Genomic DNA, 15660 nt, shown 5'->3' with positions numbered 1-15660 from the left:
CCTACATTTTCTGATACATATTGATGCATATACTTATGCTATGTAAAAGTTTGAACTGATTCCAACAAATAATTTTTGAAGTTATGAGCATAATAATAATATGATGCCATACGATCAGTCACTGCTATGATTGTCAGCTGATGCAATGGGTATGCACTTTTAACTTTTATTCCAACATTGAACCAACAAAAACCAATTGAAAATACTTGCAAACTTAACAACTAAACTCTAACTAAAATAACACTAATAAGCTGAACACACTATTGTTCAAGCTGGCAAATGTACAGTCCCTAGAATGTTAGTTGCTTGAGTTCGTCATCCGTGGGGTGATCTTGAGGGTTCCCTGCCATAACATGCACAATACTCTTGTATGCAATGAGCAGGGTTGTTTCTTTAGTGGTACGTACCATTCCCCTGGTAGAATTAAGGAGCTGTACTTTATACTGGAGCTCCATGCCGTATATCTTGTCTCCAACTGTCTTGATTACCTGCCTCTTTTGCCATCTCATCAGCTCTTCCATTTCCTTTGTGGAGGCCATTGCTTGTATCATTGCAGATGCAGTGTCCACTATGAATTTCTTCCTGGGTGGTTGGGAAAGAGGTTTTCTATGTTTGCAACAATTTTTGTTTTGTCTGCAAGATCACCATATCTGATGACGAGTGCATCTTGATCGTCGCAGCTTTTTGATATAACGTTCTCAGTAATGATAGGGGTAAGGGGAATTATTTCTTGCTTTAGCTTCTCGAGTTGCTCCTTCACTTCTGTGTCCCGTTCTGTTTCCTCCTTTGTTGCATCAGGTGCTGGTGGTGATGATGGTGATGATGATGATGATGATGATGAATTACCCATTCTTACAGTAAACAATACACTTCACAATACTTTCAGCTACACAACTTTGCAATATCTAAAGCTGTTTCTCTGTACCATCTTATTAAATTGTCTTTTCATGAACAATAGAGCCGGTGCCCTACTTGTCTGAGGCTTTGGATGCCGCCGCTTCTTAAACAATGCAGCCGGCCGGCCAGGATGAACAATAAAGCCGGTTCCCCATCGTTATACACATTATACACAGATACATGTAAAAGTCTCAGAATTCTGAAGTACAGTGGTAATTCCAGCTAACTTAATATCAAAACAGGTGGTTTCTGCACTTTCAACATCAGTAATGTACTAATGAATGTACTGTACATTTATTATCACTCAATAACACATTAGTGCTTTACACATTTAATTTATAGTATATTGTAACTGGCAGGAGATGCATCATTGAAACCTCAAGGACACACAACTAGCCACACAAAATGAATTATTTAAATCATTGTAGCACTAAAAAATTCATTAAAAACCAATTTGGCACAATTATAACACAGAAAAACAACGAAAATATTTATAAGATCTAAAAATAATAATGTCTTAAAAACCATACATGCATCTGAGCAACATTTAAACAGAGAATATCTGGTCACAGTGATCAGTGACAAACTTGATGAGTCCATTAGCGTTACTGGGAGTCGTGTTGGGGAAGAAGGAGGGGCCACAAGAGGTTGCTAAGATACCACTGGTCATGTGATTGTCTTCGGAATTCTCAGCAATCTGTGAATGAGAATAAAGGAAAGAGTGAAGGACACATTTAGTTTGAACATTATTATGTACATGAATTATAATCGTTAGTAATTGAAGGCCACATTTAGTTTGAATATATGTCAAAGTACTTCACACCATTCATGAATTATTTATTAATGATGATTGTACCTTTTTGAAAAGCTCTGCTAACATTCTCAGAGATGCCAGAGTTATGTCATCAAAATCGTCAACAGCTTCTTTAAAAGACTGCACCTACAGTAAGTACATTATAAAATTTAACAAAGAGTCATTATATCAGTTAAGAATGAACTTAAAAATAGAAATACATTCTAGGCTATCTATCTCCTTACATCGTGATTTCTTGACGATTGTACAACTCTTGCCAAATGGTCTCTATTGGATATTAGCGGATAAGGTTTCTCCCGGTAGTAGATCTTGAGTAGTCCAGTAATTACGTTAGGATCATGTATTTCAGACAAATCCACAAATTCACCTACAAAATGGACACTAAAATAATTACTACTCTCATTAATAATATATGCAATGTAATACTGGTCATTCCTTGACCTCAACTGTTACAAGTTGATAGCATTATATTAGTGCTCATTGCTCACCTGCTACAAACTGTCTCCTCAATTGTTTGATGATACTCAGGTCTCCTGGTATACGAAACAGTCCCGGCTCCTTGAGAATGTCCTCTTTATTTAGATATGAGATACACTGGACCAACAGCGGATCCACTATACCAGTCGACAAGGTCTCTGTTACAAAGAAAAAATATATAAAATAAAAATAAAATTGATACAGTACGCACACGTATGTATGTGACACAATAAAATTGAATATTAGCAATACTGAGAATTATTATTGAGCAAAGGATATTAAAATGTTCTATTTAAAGGAGTACTGACAATAGAAGCCTGTCTACTGTAAGGAGTGTAACTAATTATGTGCATACTAGGAATGGAAATATGTGATCATCTATCAACAATACACTACTCATTCTTACGTACCTGGATATCTCTCACTATTGTATGTGGTGGGATTAGGTCTATGGCCTCTCACAGTAATGGCCCTACGCCAGTTTGAAGGAGAGCGACTAGCATCACCTCTTGAACTAAATAAATAAATATTAAAATAGAAGGGCTCTTGTCATACTTAACAGTTAACTAAAATGGTAATCTTTTAAGTAAACACACAAGTTTTTTTTATAAATGTACATGCACATAATTTTCATAGTAGATGCTAATATATGCACAAGTACAAATCAGTATTGATTTACCTGTGATGGACTGTCCTGTTTCTTCGCAGGTTCCTGAAACTTTCCTTGACCTTCCCAAGCATCTTGCGTCCTTGTCCTGGAGACGGACACGGAGAGGAGGAAGGAGAAGCCACTGAAGTGTCTCCGATCGATTCATCTTCAGGTAAAGTCCCAAGACTCTCAGATTTCGAATTAGTTTCATCTGCTGATACTTGACTCGTCTTCTCAGTATTATCCGGTTGAACAGGCTCTGGCGATGTTACTGGACTATTCTCTGAAGATACCTTACTCTGGACTGGTGAGACGGAAGGTCGTGGGGGCCTTTTAGGAGGTGCTTTAGAGGATTCTGGAGGCGTACCCTCGTTTGTTTTTAAAGACCTCATAGAGTGAGGAGTATGCTGGGGGCTGTGCCTTGAGTCAATGATAAGAGGAGGAGTCGGAGGTGGTCTCTTTCTAGCTAGTTTAGCCTCACTTATTCTAGGGGGAGAGGAGGAAGGAGGAGGAGGGAAGGGACGTGGAGGGCGTGACAAAGGCGGAGGCGGCCTCTTGGGAGGGGCAGGCCTGTCCTTGACGAGGGGAGGAGATGGAGAAGACAAAACTTGATCAGTAGGAGGAGGAGGAGGAGCCCGTGACTTTTGAGTAGCCACATGAATGTCCTTTTGAGGAATGCTAGGAGAATTAGCTGGACTTGATGAAGTTTTCTCAGAAATTGAATACAACGGATCAGTAATGACTGGTATATTAGTATTACTCGGTGGAGTGATAGACATGGCTTCATCTTCATCAGTAGTTGGAGAGAACGCATCAAAGACTGGAATATCTGTGGTAGGTGAATTCAAAGGAGACTGTGGTGATATCTTATTAATTGTTTCAATATCAACAAACATTCTCTCTCCCATTGAGCTACTTCTAGTAAGCTGTCCGGTACTAGTAGATAGTCTTTTTGATTCGTACTGAAGTACTGTCTCCTTTACAGAATTACTGCGTCGCATCTTCTTGGCAATATAAGCACCAGAGTATCTTCTTTGTCCAGATAAAGGATCAGTGGAGTCACTAGCTGACCTGCTTTTACTGCCAATGACGGATGAGCTGCCATAGCCCATTGTATCACCTACTCCAGCACTAAAGCTCATGGATCTAACTGGTTTAGGAGGCTTTGGAGGTCTGGAGGGAATATTGGTGTCTTTTGCTGCTGGACTCTCGATAGATGAGGTGTACTGTCCTATATCTATTTCTGAGGAGAGGCTCACAGATCTTGGCTTTGGTGGCCTTGCAGGCTTAGAGGGAATAGGTTTACTGCTTGAGGGACCTCCTTTATGATCAGGCAGTCTTTGTCCTTGAATAAAAATGAAACAAAGGATGAGACACAGTATCTTTTTATTACAGAGGATTGTGTGACTTTGCATGTACGTGCATGTGATGTGATGTTTATTGATGGCTTGGCCATAAAAGGAACCAATAAATGGGCCAACATCCTAACCGCATTATCACTGCATCATGTAGAAGAAGTCTGTTAAGTTTTTCTATTTTGACTAATTTAAGTAATTTTGGCTAGCGGGCTAGTTTTGTGCAGCCACTCACCTCCTCTTGTTGCTACTTGTGGTGGTCTGTCTGTTTTATCCATCTCTGGAATAGAAAGAGAGAGAGAACATAAAAGGTCACTATGGTGCCCTGCCCTGCCCTGCCAATCGTGTAAAATAAACAATCTTGTGTCTCTAAAACAATTCAGACCTGCTTACTTGGCTCTGCAAAGGTAGTCCTACTCTGTATAGAATAACATGCTACTGTCAAAGCAAAGGTTGCAGCACAAGATACGAAAAGAAGAGAAAAAACAAAGAAGCAACAGGAAATTTAGTTTACAACACACCCACGCAAAACAAGAAAACAAGACACGCCCACCGTGCCTTGCCCAAAAGAGGGCGTGCCTGACTTTGAGGCCACTCCCATTTATCCTATTCCAACTTTTGCTCGAGCTTTTGGGTCATAAAGGAATTGAAAGAGAGAGTGCGAGAGATGTGGGTCAAGCCTCAGGAGATATTGATCAGTGGAAACCCTCTTTGGTAAGGGAAAATGGCGAGGATCATTTGTGACTGGAAGTGATAGCCACTTCCAGAATAGTACATGTGTAACCTTGACCCACCATTAGTAGTATTTTTGTAGAAATAATTGTATATATAATTTTATGCACGTGGATATTAAGCATCGCTGATTCATGGGATTATTCTATAACTTAGCAATCATTTTGTACAAAAGCTGTTAAGAGAGACATATTTTTAAACTGATGGTATCACTTCTATGAAAGTTTAAGCATTGAAAATAAGATTTTAGTATACACTTGCATTGCAACAGAAAACAGGAAACAGATACTGTTACATTTGTCTTATGTACATACACACACACACACGCCCTATCTTTACTGTTTCTCCCTCCCCCTCCCTCCCTCTCTTAGGGTGAATGAGAAGACTAACTTGTTCTTTACTCTTCAAATCAGGAGAGGACACGGAGAAGCTGCTAAAGGATTGGCCGCTAGATTTATTGGAACCTTTGATAGCATCAGAGACTCAAAGGTACATAATACTCACTACATTGACATGTAATTAAATGAGTGGGTGGACTAGAAGTTGCTCGAAAATTTGAGGAGAGAATTCTTCATTTTTATAATTTTTTTTGATGCACATACATTTTTTAATCTTGTGTAGAAAGTTTAAGCTGATTCAGATCAAAATCTGATTTTTTAACGAAATTTTAAAGTTGCTCAAAAAGTTGGTGAGAACATTATTGTTAGACAGTTTATACAAGTACAGAATGTTGACCACATTGGGAGGACAACCCACGAGAGCCTTTTACAATTAGTTGAGTATAAAAGGAACAGTCACTGTTAAGTGAATATAAGTAAAACACCACACTAGGTTGATAGATGTAATGTCAAAATTTTTGGAAGGGTTCATATTAATTATGAACCTTGCAGTATAACTTTTGAATAACTCATGTTATAACTGTCAGTCAGTCACTTAAAATATATAAATAGGCTCCATTTTGTTTAGAGGCCAAATGGATTGGAGGGGATTGGAGGTGTATGCTATAGAGAGAGTCTCCATTAAGAGAGAGTCTCCATTAAGAGAGGCTATACTTTGCATCATTATCATATATTTACTCTATCAACTGTACAGCCCATTAGTACTATCATTCATGTGAAAGTTGTAAATATATCAAATCCTTATTAATGTTCATTTAGTACTGTAAACCTAATTGTAGAAACCATAATGCATTACAATTCTCTCTGTCTTTCTTTAGCCGCACCCATATAGGATACTATTACACCATGACAGCACTGATTTTAGCTATAGTGAGTTGTTGAGGAAAGAGGGAGAGAGAGATAGGGGGGAGAGAGAGATAGGGGGGAGAGAGAGAGAGGGGGAGAGAGAGAGAGGGGGGAGGGGGAGGGAGGGAGAGGGGGAAGAAGGAGGGGTTGAGAGAATGAAAGAGAAAGTTCAGACTCTCATAATCTCATTTACTATACAGTTATTTCATTATGTGGGACACAAGAGGAAGTTAATGAGGACTGGGAATATGTTACCAACAGTGTTCTCCCCATACTAAGTGAGACAGTGAAACTTGATGCATGTAAATATTGTATCTGACACCAATTACTATAACATTATTAGTATGATTAGTTATAATTATTTTATGACAGCTGGTCTTAATTTGTCCTTTTTGCTAATGTACTTTATCCTTTTCAGTGACTTTCGATGATCCTTCTCAAGCTCTTGAATTTGCTCAAGCTAAAGTTGAAGGACTTGTAGCCTACTGTTCTGAATCAAGCGAAGAGGGAAAGATAGGTTAGTGTACATGTACATACACTTAATCATCTCCCCCCCCCCTCTCTCTCTCTCTCCCTCACTAGATCCTGAGGCTCTAAAGTTTCGTGATGTTGAGAGAAGATTTGTCAAACAGTTTGAAATGCCACAAGAAGAGAAGCTAGTCAATTGTAATCAACTCTTTCCTTCTCTTTTCCTCTCCTTATCCTTTACATATCCCTCCCTCTCCCTCTCTCTCAGATTATGCCTGCAGCTATTGGAAAGGTAATTTCCCACGTCAGGGCTGGCTGTACCTCTCCATTAATCATTTGTGTTTCTATTCGTTTCTGATGGGCTCAGTCACCACGGTCATCATCAGGTGGAGCGAAGTCAAGGTACAGCTGGTGTATTCCCTCCAATTTGTACCTGTACATACCCAGTTCATTTATTTAATTGTACAAGTCTGGCTGTCCTATTAATTAAATAGCTAGCACCTTAAATATTTATTATTATTATTAATTTAATATATTTTGTCACTAATTAATTATTAGGACATAACTCGTAAATCCATTAAATTGGGGGAAGCTATCATAGTTGAGAATGACAGAAACAAGGAACACTATTTCAGCATGTTTGTTAATATCAGCGAGACACACTCACTGATGGAGCAACTGGCTCAAGTAGCCATCACTGAGTAAGCAAATTATGCACATACTACAGTACAGTATATTTTAGTATACTTTAGTATACTATTAGTGCACTGGTTTGCATATTATTAGTATATTATGCTAGGATATTACATGGTTCGATGAGTGACTCACACGAGTCTTTATTGACCTCGCTAAGAGAAGCAAGGGAAGCCAAAGCCTCTCTGAGCAGGATACTGGACTCAAGAAAAACTAACGAAGAAGTCTGGTAAGTACCATAACTATACAGCTGGTTATAATTTCAAAAAAAATTTGGCAAATTTGGCATTTCGATATTCACTTTCCAAATAAAGCCCACCATTTTGAACTGTTATATCTTCTAATAATATTGCATGTGGAGTTATTATTATTATTAAAAAGTTTTTTTAATTTTTAGTTCGTTATTTCGGTTGCCGGTTTCAGAGAAGTTGGACGGTTCATGCGATTGCTCCGTTTGGAGTACATCGGCGAGGACACTGGTCTATGGAACGCTGTACGTGTTCAATAAGTACATCTGCTTCTCTAGCAAAGTGAGCTCAAGTGTTCATGAATCTACTGTACATGTACATGCAGAGGAAAATTTGAGGGCTTGGGGTTTTGCAGGTCTTTGAAAATTTTTCGAAACTAAAATTTTAAAATACTGCACAAGATGACAGATAAGACAGTGTATAAATATTTGAAAGTTTAATGCTGCTAATAGTTGCTTTTGAGTAAATTTGTGAAATTTAGAGCCCTCTATAAAATCTTGCACTGCAGCACAGTATTGGTATGATGTATATGTGGCTTATGGTGGGTTGTTCTATAGATACACGACCTCCTGTGGCTGGTGATTCCAATTAGGGACATTGAGCAAATTGAAGAAATTCCTGACGGGGGAACAATCACCTCTGGAATACTCATTGCTACCTATTCAAAAGTGAGCAGCATTAAATATAAGAATTATTATTATTATTATTATTATTATTATTATTATTATTATTTTAACTGGTAGAACACTTTGATGTTTGCTTCCATTGAAGATAGACATGTCCTCATTCACAGAGTAAACACTTTTAGGAACAAGATAGCCAAAGACTCAGGAAAGTAAGAGCAATGATTGCTAAAGTAATACTGTGCTGTTGCTTTTAATATGTACATGTGTGTATCTTCTTTTAAAATCTTTGTATCTTCTCCAGTTCCAGAGTGACCCTCACTCCTTTAACAGAAGCATTGAAGAGTTTTGAGTCGGGCCCCCTCTCTCCTCATTATGAAGCAAAGCAGAAAGTGAGGGAGAACCTTTGGGAAATGTATTTTACTGATAATGGCCGGTAAGTACTTACAAATGAAATATTTAAATCATTACCTTCTCTCTCTCCCCCTCTCTCTCCAGTGGTGTGTCTATGTTACGTACCAGTGATTTGGTAGACTTATGCTTAAAGAGGATCCCTGATAAGTATCGTATTGACATGTGGATGGTGTACTCCGGAGCCCTTGATCTACAAGTAATCGAACCTATTAATAACTGGTTTTAATAACTAGTGGGTGTGGTCACACAGGAGTCTAACCCTGGGCTTTATGCTGAGCTGGTAGAAAAGGCGGGGAAGGTCAAGTGTTTGTCTTTTGAAGAGATTGAAAGAGATTTAAACAGGTCCTTATTTGAACTGTGTATGACATTCACATACATGTACGTGTACATGTACATCTTGATTTTAAATTACATGTACATGTACATGTACATGTACATGTACATACATGTAACTACATGTATGTTTGTTGTCATCAGGCCATGCAGTTATTCTTTTTTGATTATTTTCGTACTATACATGTATGCATGTGTACATGTACCAGTACATGAGTAATGATACTTATTGTGTGTGTAGGTCACTGCCAGAGCACCCCGCCTATCAATCAGAGACTGGCATATCAGCTTTAAGGAGAGTACTCCAGGCATACGCATTGAGAAACCCTGCCGTGGGTGAGTGACAGTACATGTACATGTAATTGCCATGCAGCAGTAATTAAGATTATTAATATTTTTCTCTTTTAATCTCCAGGTTATTGTCAAGCAATGAATATCATTACTTCTGTGTTTTTGCTCCACGGAAATGAGGAGCAGGCATTTTGGTTACTCTCAACGTGTTGTGAGGTCTTATTGCCGGAGTATTACAATGCTAGAGTAGTGGGGGCACAGATTGATAGTGGTTAGTATATTATTAGTATATTATTAGTATAATTTAGTAAATTGTGGACTAAAGTAGAAACTTGGAGCAAATTCTGAGTTTGAGCTAGTTCTGATCTAATTTGGATCTTTTATAAATTTTTTAATTTGCTCAAAAGTCGGGCCAAAGTCCCTGTACTATAGTACAGGGATTTTGACCAAATTTCACCAAAATTGACTAGGAGGGAATTTTCCATTTTTATAATATTTTCTGATGCATATAAATGTTTTTATCTTGCGTAGCAAGTTTGAGCTGATTCCGATCAAAATTAGATTTTTTATGAATTTTTAAAGTTGCTCAAAAATCGGGCCAAAGTCCCTGTACTATAGTACAGGGACTTTGGTCAAATTTCGCCAAAAATGAAAAGGAGAGAAATCTTCACTTTTATAATTTTTTCTGATGCATATATATGTTTTTATGCTGCAAAGAAAGTTTGAGTTAATTCCGATCAAAATTGGATTTTTTACGAATTTTTTAATTTGCTCCAAAATTTGTCACGGATTTTGTGACAATGGAACTAATGGGTTTTTTGCTTGTCACGGAATTCGTGACGTCAATGGAAGTTTGAGCTGATTCAGATCAAAATAGGATTTTTAAAGTTGCTCCAAAGGCTAATAGTGCAGCATACCTTGCTATGCCTATAGTACATGTACTCGTATATCAAGACATCACCATTTCTTACTTTAAGTTCTGTCTTGGAAACTGTTGCTATTGTCTCTTCTCTTCCTCCTTGTAGAGGTTTTCTCGAGATTATGCAGGCAGCACCTCCCCCAGCTACACGAGCACCTGATCCAAATCCAGATCCTAACGATGCTCTCAGTGAACTGGTTCCTTACTCTATACATCACTGTGCTCAATCATAATGACGTCATTGGTATCATTGACTGTTTCTTTATCAGCGGATCTAAGGTAAAGAGACATGCATGTACATGTATATGTACATGTACATGTACATGTACATGTACATGTACATGTAATTTTATGCTTAGAGGAAAAATTTTGATCAGAAGTCACTTGTAATTTTTAAAATGAGCAAAATTATGATAGTTATTTTTTAATAAAATTTACATAATTTTTAGGTTTTGTTCCAAGTCGGTTTGGCCATTCTAAAGTACAATGAGACTCATTTGCTGGCGGCTAAAGATGAAACTGAGATAATGACAATACTCTCGGATTTCTTGGCAAGAGTTGGTCAGAAACCTCACCAAAACGACAAGAATATAAGAGGCCCTGAAGACTCACCACAAAAAGTAAATCAAAAACAGAAATATTAAAATATTATTATTATTATTATTATTATTATTATTATTAACACTCCAGGCTGCTCCTGTTACAGTGAGTGAGATCATTAACCACGCCCACCAAACCTACGGCTTTATCACTAACAAGGAGATCAACAATAACAGAAACTCAGCAAGACTAACAGTGGGACAGGTAAGAGGGGGGAGGGAGGGAGGGAGGGAGGAGAATGGGTCGAGACTAAGGAGGAGAGAGGGAGGGAGGAAGGAAAGGGAGGAGAAACGTGGTCGGTTACATTTGATGTATTAAATTTGCTTTTATAATAATAATAATAATAATAATAACTGTGAAAACAAGGCATTAATACATTTTTATATTGATATTACATGTACATTGTGTGTATACATGTATTTATAATGGTACATGAACAGACACATAATGTAATGTCTTATGATTAGAATCGCTAGTTAGTTTAGAGTATGTATACATGTACATGTACATGTATATGTATGTGATTTTTTCCTGGGAAGGACATAAGCTGGTATGTTTTGAATACCATAAAACACTTGTCCAGAGTTTTACTCTACAAACTACATATGTACTCTGCATGTTGACGTCTTTAATCTTTAACTTCATACATGTACTGTATACATGTACATGTACCTGAAGCCAGTCCAACAATGCAATGATATTATGTGAAACAGTTAACGTGTAATACTCAATCTTGCAGCTGTCTGATATTTAATAATCAATGTTATGTAATATTCACTCCTATATGGTCCTGTATGGTTATTTGGTGCAGACATTTTGACTAGCATGGGAGCTTTTGCTAGCACTGCCACCAATGGGAGTGTTTGGGGCTGTCTTGTTGAAGGGATTTCTAGCCACAATCAAACCTCTTTATAAACCTTGTCTAAATAGAACACCTCAAAATGTACTGGTGTCCTTCACCACAGGACCTAGCCACATGTAAACATCCTGGCATTTTAAACTAACTATATGCCTTACCATAGTGCCATTTTTAGTGCCAATTTTATTTTTGTTCTTTTTAAATTTTTATTTCTACTTCCTTTTTTCTCTCTCTTTCTTTTTGTGTAGAATTTAATAGATACAAGCAAGAAAACTTTACTTCGGTCTGCAATGGAGGACAGCAAGTTCTCTCGTGCTGAACTTGAGCAGCTCTACCACTGGTTCCAAGAAGGACATAGACAAGTATGAGAGAGAGAGAGAGAGAGAGAGAGAGAGAGAGAGAGAGAGAGAGAGTATAAGTCACATTGTCAAATCTAGAAATGATTTTTGGAAGACCATGCTTTCTATATGTATAGCTAAAAATGAGAGATTTCACGAGACTTTGACCCAAATATGGAAGACCAAGAGTCTCCTAAACTCCCTCTAGCAATAATGTTGTTTATAAAAACATGCACAATTAAGCAGCTGTTTTGACAAGGCAGACATTCACATGTGAACTTGCACCCAATACAAATTAGATTATGATTGTTGACACATTGGTCGCATACACAATTAATAATTTCATTACCATTAATTACGTATCCCATGACATCCAATATTGACATATTCTAGGCCTCATACTGGGGTTCTAATTCAGCTTACCAGCTGGTCCGTGCTTCATCAGAGAAGCAAGAGCCTACGATGGATAGGGAGAGATTCGGAATGCTCTTTCAATATTTGTCTCCCATGAGTTTCGGGGATCACATTAACGTTATTTCCGATAGAGTTTTCAATGTAAGTCTAAAGAACACAAACATCATAACTCCAGTATATCCTTTACTAATAGCCTGTCTCAATTATAAGCTTTGGGGCTACATACATTAAGTAAATATAATCCTATATAAAGTATAGGAGAGCTCTCTAGTAGAAATACTGTGCAGGAATTAAAAATACGAAACAAAAGCCCAGTACGATATTTAAGGATTTACTGTATGAGAATATGATGTACATGTGTGTTTTTACCATCTTTTATTGATCTGAGTACTTCATTTCCATCAGTTATTGGATGTCACTGGCTCTGGTCAGATGAACTTTCATGATTTTTGTTTGTTATTCTCGACAATGGGTAAAGCCCCTCTCCAAGAGAGACTGAAACTCCTTTACTGTCTCCACTCTCGGGAACTACTAGTCCATGATAGAAAGGGTAAGTATCATCAAAGCTTCTTAAAACCACACACATTCATGTGCATGTACATTTACATGTACATGTACATATACATCTACATAATAGTACATATACATGTATTCAAGTATAAGTATACATTTACATGTAGTTTGTGTACCATTATACCATGTACATGTACATGTACTTACATTATATACATGTATGTACTGTGTGTATTTGTATAATAAGTTATATGTACATGTACATGCACAATTTAATGTACATATTTTACTGTTTCTTGAAGAATTTTTAAAATGCCTACTAGGAGACGGTTGACTGTATTTTTCCATAAGTTCATATCATAGTACGTGAGTGGATTCATTATTTTGTGTGGCATACGTTGCCTCTGTGTCTCCCTGTGGTTTGGAGGCATTGCTGGTATCTTTTTGAAGTCGTATCTAATTCTGAGTGAGTGAGTTTTAAGACAGGAAGACGCTGTGATGGCATGATAATTACCAGAGGGTCTCTATGGGATGTACGTGTACATTTACAACCTTTGTATGTCCTCGTTTGAGTATTGTGTAACTGTGAACTCCTTTGAATGTGCGTACACGTATTGTTTAGTATTGGGAGAGTGTGAAATGTTTGAGATGTTTTTGAGTGCGTGTTTTCACATGAGAAAGAAGCCACACACGTGTACATGTACATGTTCTTACATAAATACATGAAACATTAACATACATGTACAGTGTCTGCATATGTACATTGTATGGATATGTACATGTCTTTATATTCTTGTGCTGCTTTCATTGCAATGGCTGGTGTTAGTCTTGTTTTATTGGTTGTCCTGTGGGAAAGAATTCGATAGATGTTCTTTCATTAACTTGTGGGACTTCTCTTATGTATACACAAACTGTTAGGATAGAGATCACCATCAAATTATTAGTAGAATGTTAAGTTATTGTATTGTACTTTGTCTGTATCAATAACCACTGACTAATAGAATAGATTATTATACATAGACTGTATTGAATATGAAAAATACAGTGTACTTGACGTATAATACTGCAATTTCATTGGTCAATTACAAGTAGGCATGATAGAATAATGGATCAAGATTAATAATCATGAGTTATTATATTGTTCTAGGTTCTAATGGTGAAGGAGGGAAAATATCTCCACTTTCAGCTGAATTTGTTCCTCCTGAACTGAACCAGGTTAGTATATCTGTACCATACACCAGATAGCCCCTTCATGTAGTGTACGAATTACATTTCTTACTGTTACATAAAATACTCTGACCCTGTTACAATATACTGGTATTTGAATTCTATAACTGTACAGAACACACTGCTGTGTAAACTAAATGGATATGATGTACATGTGTGACAGTTATTAAAAAGTTATTGATGTAGTTTGATGATTGGAACCCTTCCAAAAATTGTTCTGAACAGGGTCCATAATATGGACCCTTCCAAAAATTGTTTGGTATATTTACAATGACCATCTAACAACTCATAATGTAAGGATAAAGATACTGTTTCATTTATACTCAACTTTTTGTAAAAGGCTCTCGTGGGTTGTCCTCCCAATGTGGTCAACATTCTGTACTTGTATAAACTGTCTAACAATAATGTTCTCACCAGCTTTTTGAGCAACTTTAAAAATTCATTAAAAATTCAATTTTGATTGGAATCAGCTCAAACTTTCTACACAACATAAGAACATGTATATGTATCAAAAAAAATTATAAAAATAGAGAATTCTCTGCTTTTCATTTTTGGCAAAATTTGGTCAAAGTCCTTGTACTATAGTACAGGGACTTTGGCCGGATTTTGGAGTAACTTTAAAAATTTGTAAAAAAAATCTAATTTTGATCAGAATCAGCTCAAACTTTCTACACAACATAAGAACATGGTAATGTGATATCTGTCTCATTTTTAGGACGAGTTTGTTCAGTTAAGCAAGACACTCTACAGCTTGTTGCAGGATTCTGCTAATGAAGAAGGACTGTTCAAGGCAATGAGTAGTGTCGCTTACGCCATTGTTGAACTAGGAACTAGAAATGGAAAAGAAAGAGAGAAAGAAAAGAGAGAGGGAGAAAGAGAAGAGAAGGAACAGCCGGAAGAGGAGGAGGAAGGAGAGAGAGAGAACAAAGAAAGAAGCATAAAAGAAGAATTAAATATTTCGAATGGCTCTGTCATGCCTTCCATGTCTCCTCCCATAACTCCACCCACTGATACTAATGGAGTCCATTCAAACGAGAATGAGGAGGGAGAGTTTTGGTACATAACTTTAGAGGATTTCATTAGTAGCATACAGAGGGAGACGGAATTGTGCCAATTTTTTGCCGAGCAGTATATCTTAGATTTGAAGGGGTCCAGCGTTGATCCAATTTTGAATACGTACACGAGAACCTTTGTCAACAGCAGATAAAGCTCTGTATTTTTTAGATTATATTCTGGGAAATTCGTACTATAATATTGACTGTCAATTTGTCTTTATACATAATAATTTATTATAGCCCAATTTATTATTAACATTTTTATCTAAATTTAATTATCAGTTATTGTTATCTCGTGGGAAAAAATTTTAACAGGCCTTTATGGAATAATAATGATGTTATCCATCCTTTATAGATAATATTGGATTATTGTGTGGTTTGTATACTTTGTCAGTAATTGGATTGTGTAAACTTTCCCACGGGAAAATGCTGTTGCCATGTTACCAGTCCCGCCCATTCAGCCATAGGGAGGCGGAGTGATCACAGATTCCGCTCTC

At 37.1% G+C, this 15660-nt stretch overlaps 2 protein-coding genes across 3 annotated transcripts; one reads left to right on the top strand and one right to left on the bottom strand.

Annotated features, from left to right (window-relative positions):
- Nucleotides 1-1307: 1307 nt before the first annotated feature.
- Nucleotides 1308-4679, bottom strand: LOC105316768 (pollen-specific leucine-rich repeat extensin-like protein 1). Of its 2 annotated transcripts, none has more exons than XM_011411940.2 (8): nucleotides 4586-4679; nucleotides 4428-4472; nucleotides 2868-4182; nucleotides 2599-2702; nucleotides 2200-2346; nucleotides 1936-2078; nucleotides 1754-1837; nucleotides 1308-1594 (listed from the first exon to the last, which is right to left on the bottom strand). In XM_011411940.2, exons 2-8 carry the CDS (start codon nucleotides 4468-4470, stop codon nucleotides 1445-1447), a joined length of 1986 nt encoding a protein of 661 aa, XP_011410242.1. In that variant the 5' UTR covers nucleotides 4471-4472; nucleotides 4586-4679; the 3' UTR covers nucleotides 1308-1444. The 2 variants fall into 2 exon arrangements, with proteins under 2 accessions (XP_011410242.1, XP_019848869.1); XM_019993310.1 differs by having other exon boundaries at nucleotides 4578-4678.
- Nucleotides 4680-4774: 95 nt separating this feature from the next.
- LOC100642046 (TBC1 domain family member 9B-like) lies at nucleotides 4775-15496 on the top strand. Its single transcript, XM_019993309.1, has 25 exons — nucleotides 4775-4906; nucleotides 5296-5413; nucleotides 6141-6192; nucleotides 6369-6446; nucleotides 6587-6685; nucleotides 6751-6834; nucleotides 6905-7038; nucleotides 7195-7337; nucleotides 7436-7558; nucleotides 7727-7859; nucleotides 8135-8245; nucleotides 8321-8412; nucleotides 8505-8636; nucleotides 8699-8810; nucleotides 8865-8956; nucleotides 9189-9283; nucleotides 9363-9509; nucleotides 10264-10436; nucleotides 10607-10777; nucleotides 10848-10961; nucleotides 11865-11978; nucleotides 12348-12509; nucleotides 12774-12918; nucleotides 14029-14096; nucleotides 14824-15496. The coding sequence occupies exons 1-25, from the start codon at nucleotides 4860-4862 to the stop codon at nucleotides 15313-15315; spliced, it is 3231 nt and encodes a 1076-aa protein (XP_019848868.1). The 5' UTR covers nucleotides 4775-4859; the 3' UTR covers nucleotides 15316-15496.
- Nucleotides 15497-15660: the final 164 nt, after the last annotated feature.

The sequence above is a fragment of the Amphimedon queenslandica genome, unplaced genomic scaffold (assembly GCF_000090795.2).
Source record: "Amphimedon queenslandica unplaced genomic scaffold, v1.1 AMPQUscaffold_13499, whole genome shotgun sequence".
Classification (NCBI taxonomy): domain Eukaryota; kingdom Metazoa; phylum Porifera; class Demospongiae; order Haplosclerida; family Niphatidae; genus Amphimedon; species Amphimedon queenslandica.
Note: the sequence above shows the minus strand (reverse complement) of the source record. Positions and strands in the feature narration are given on the sequence as shown.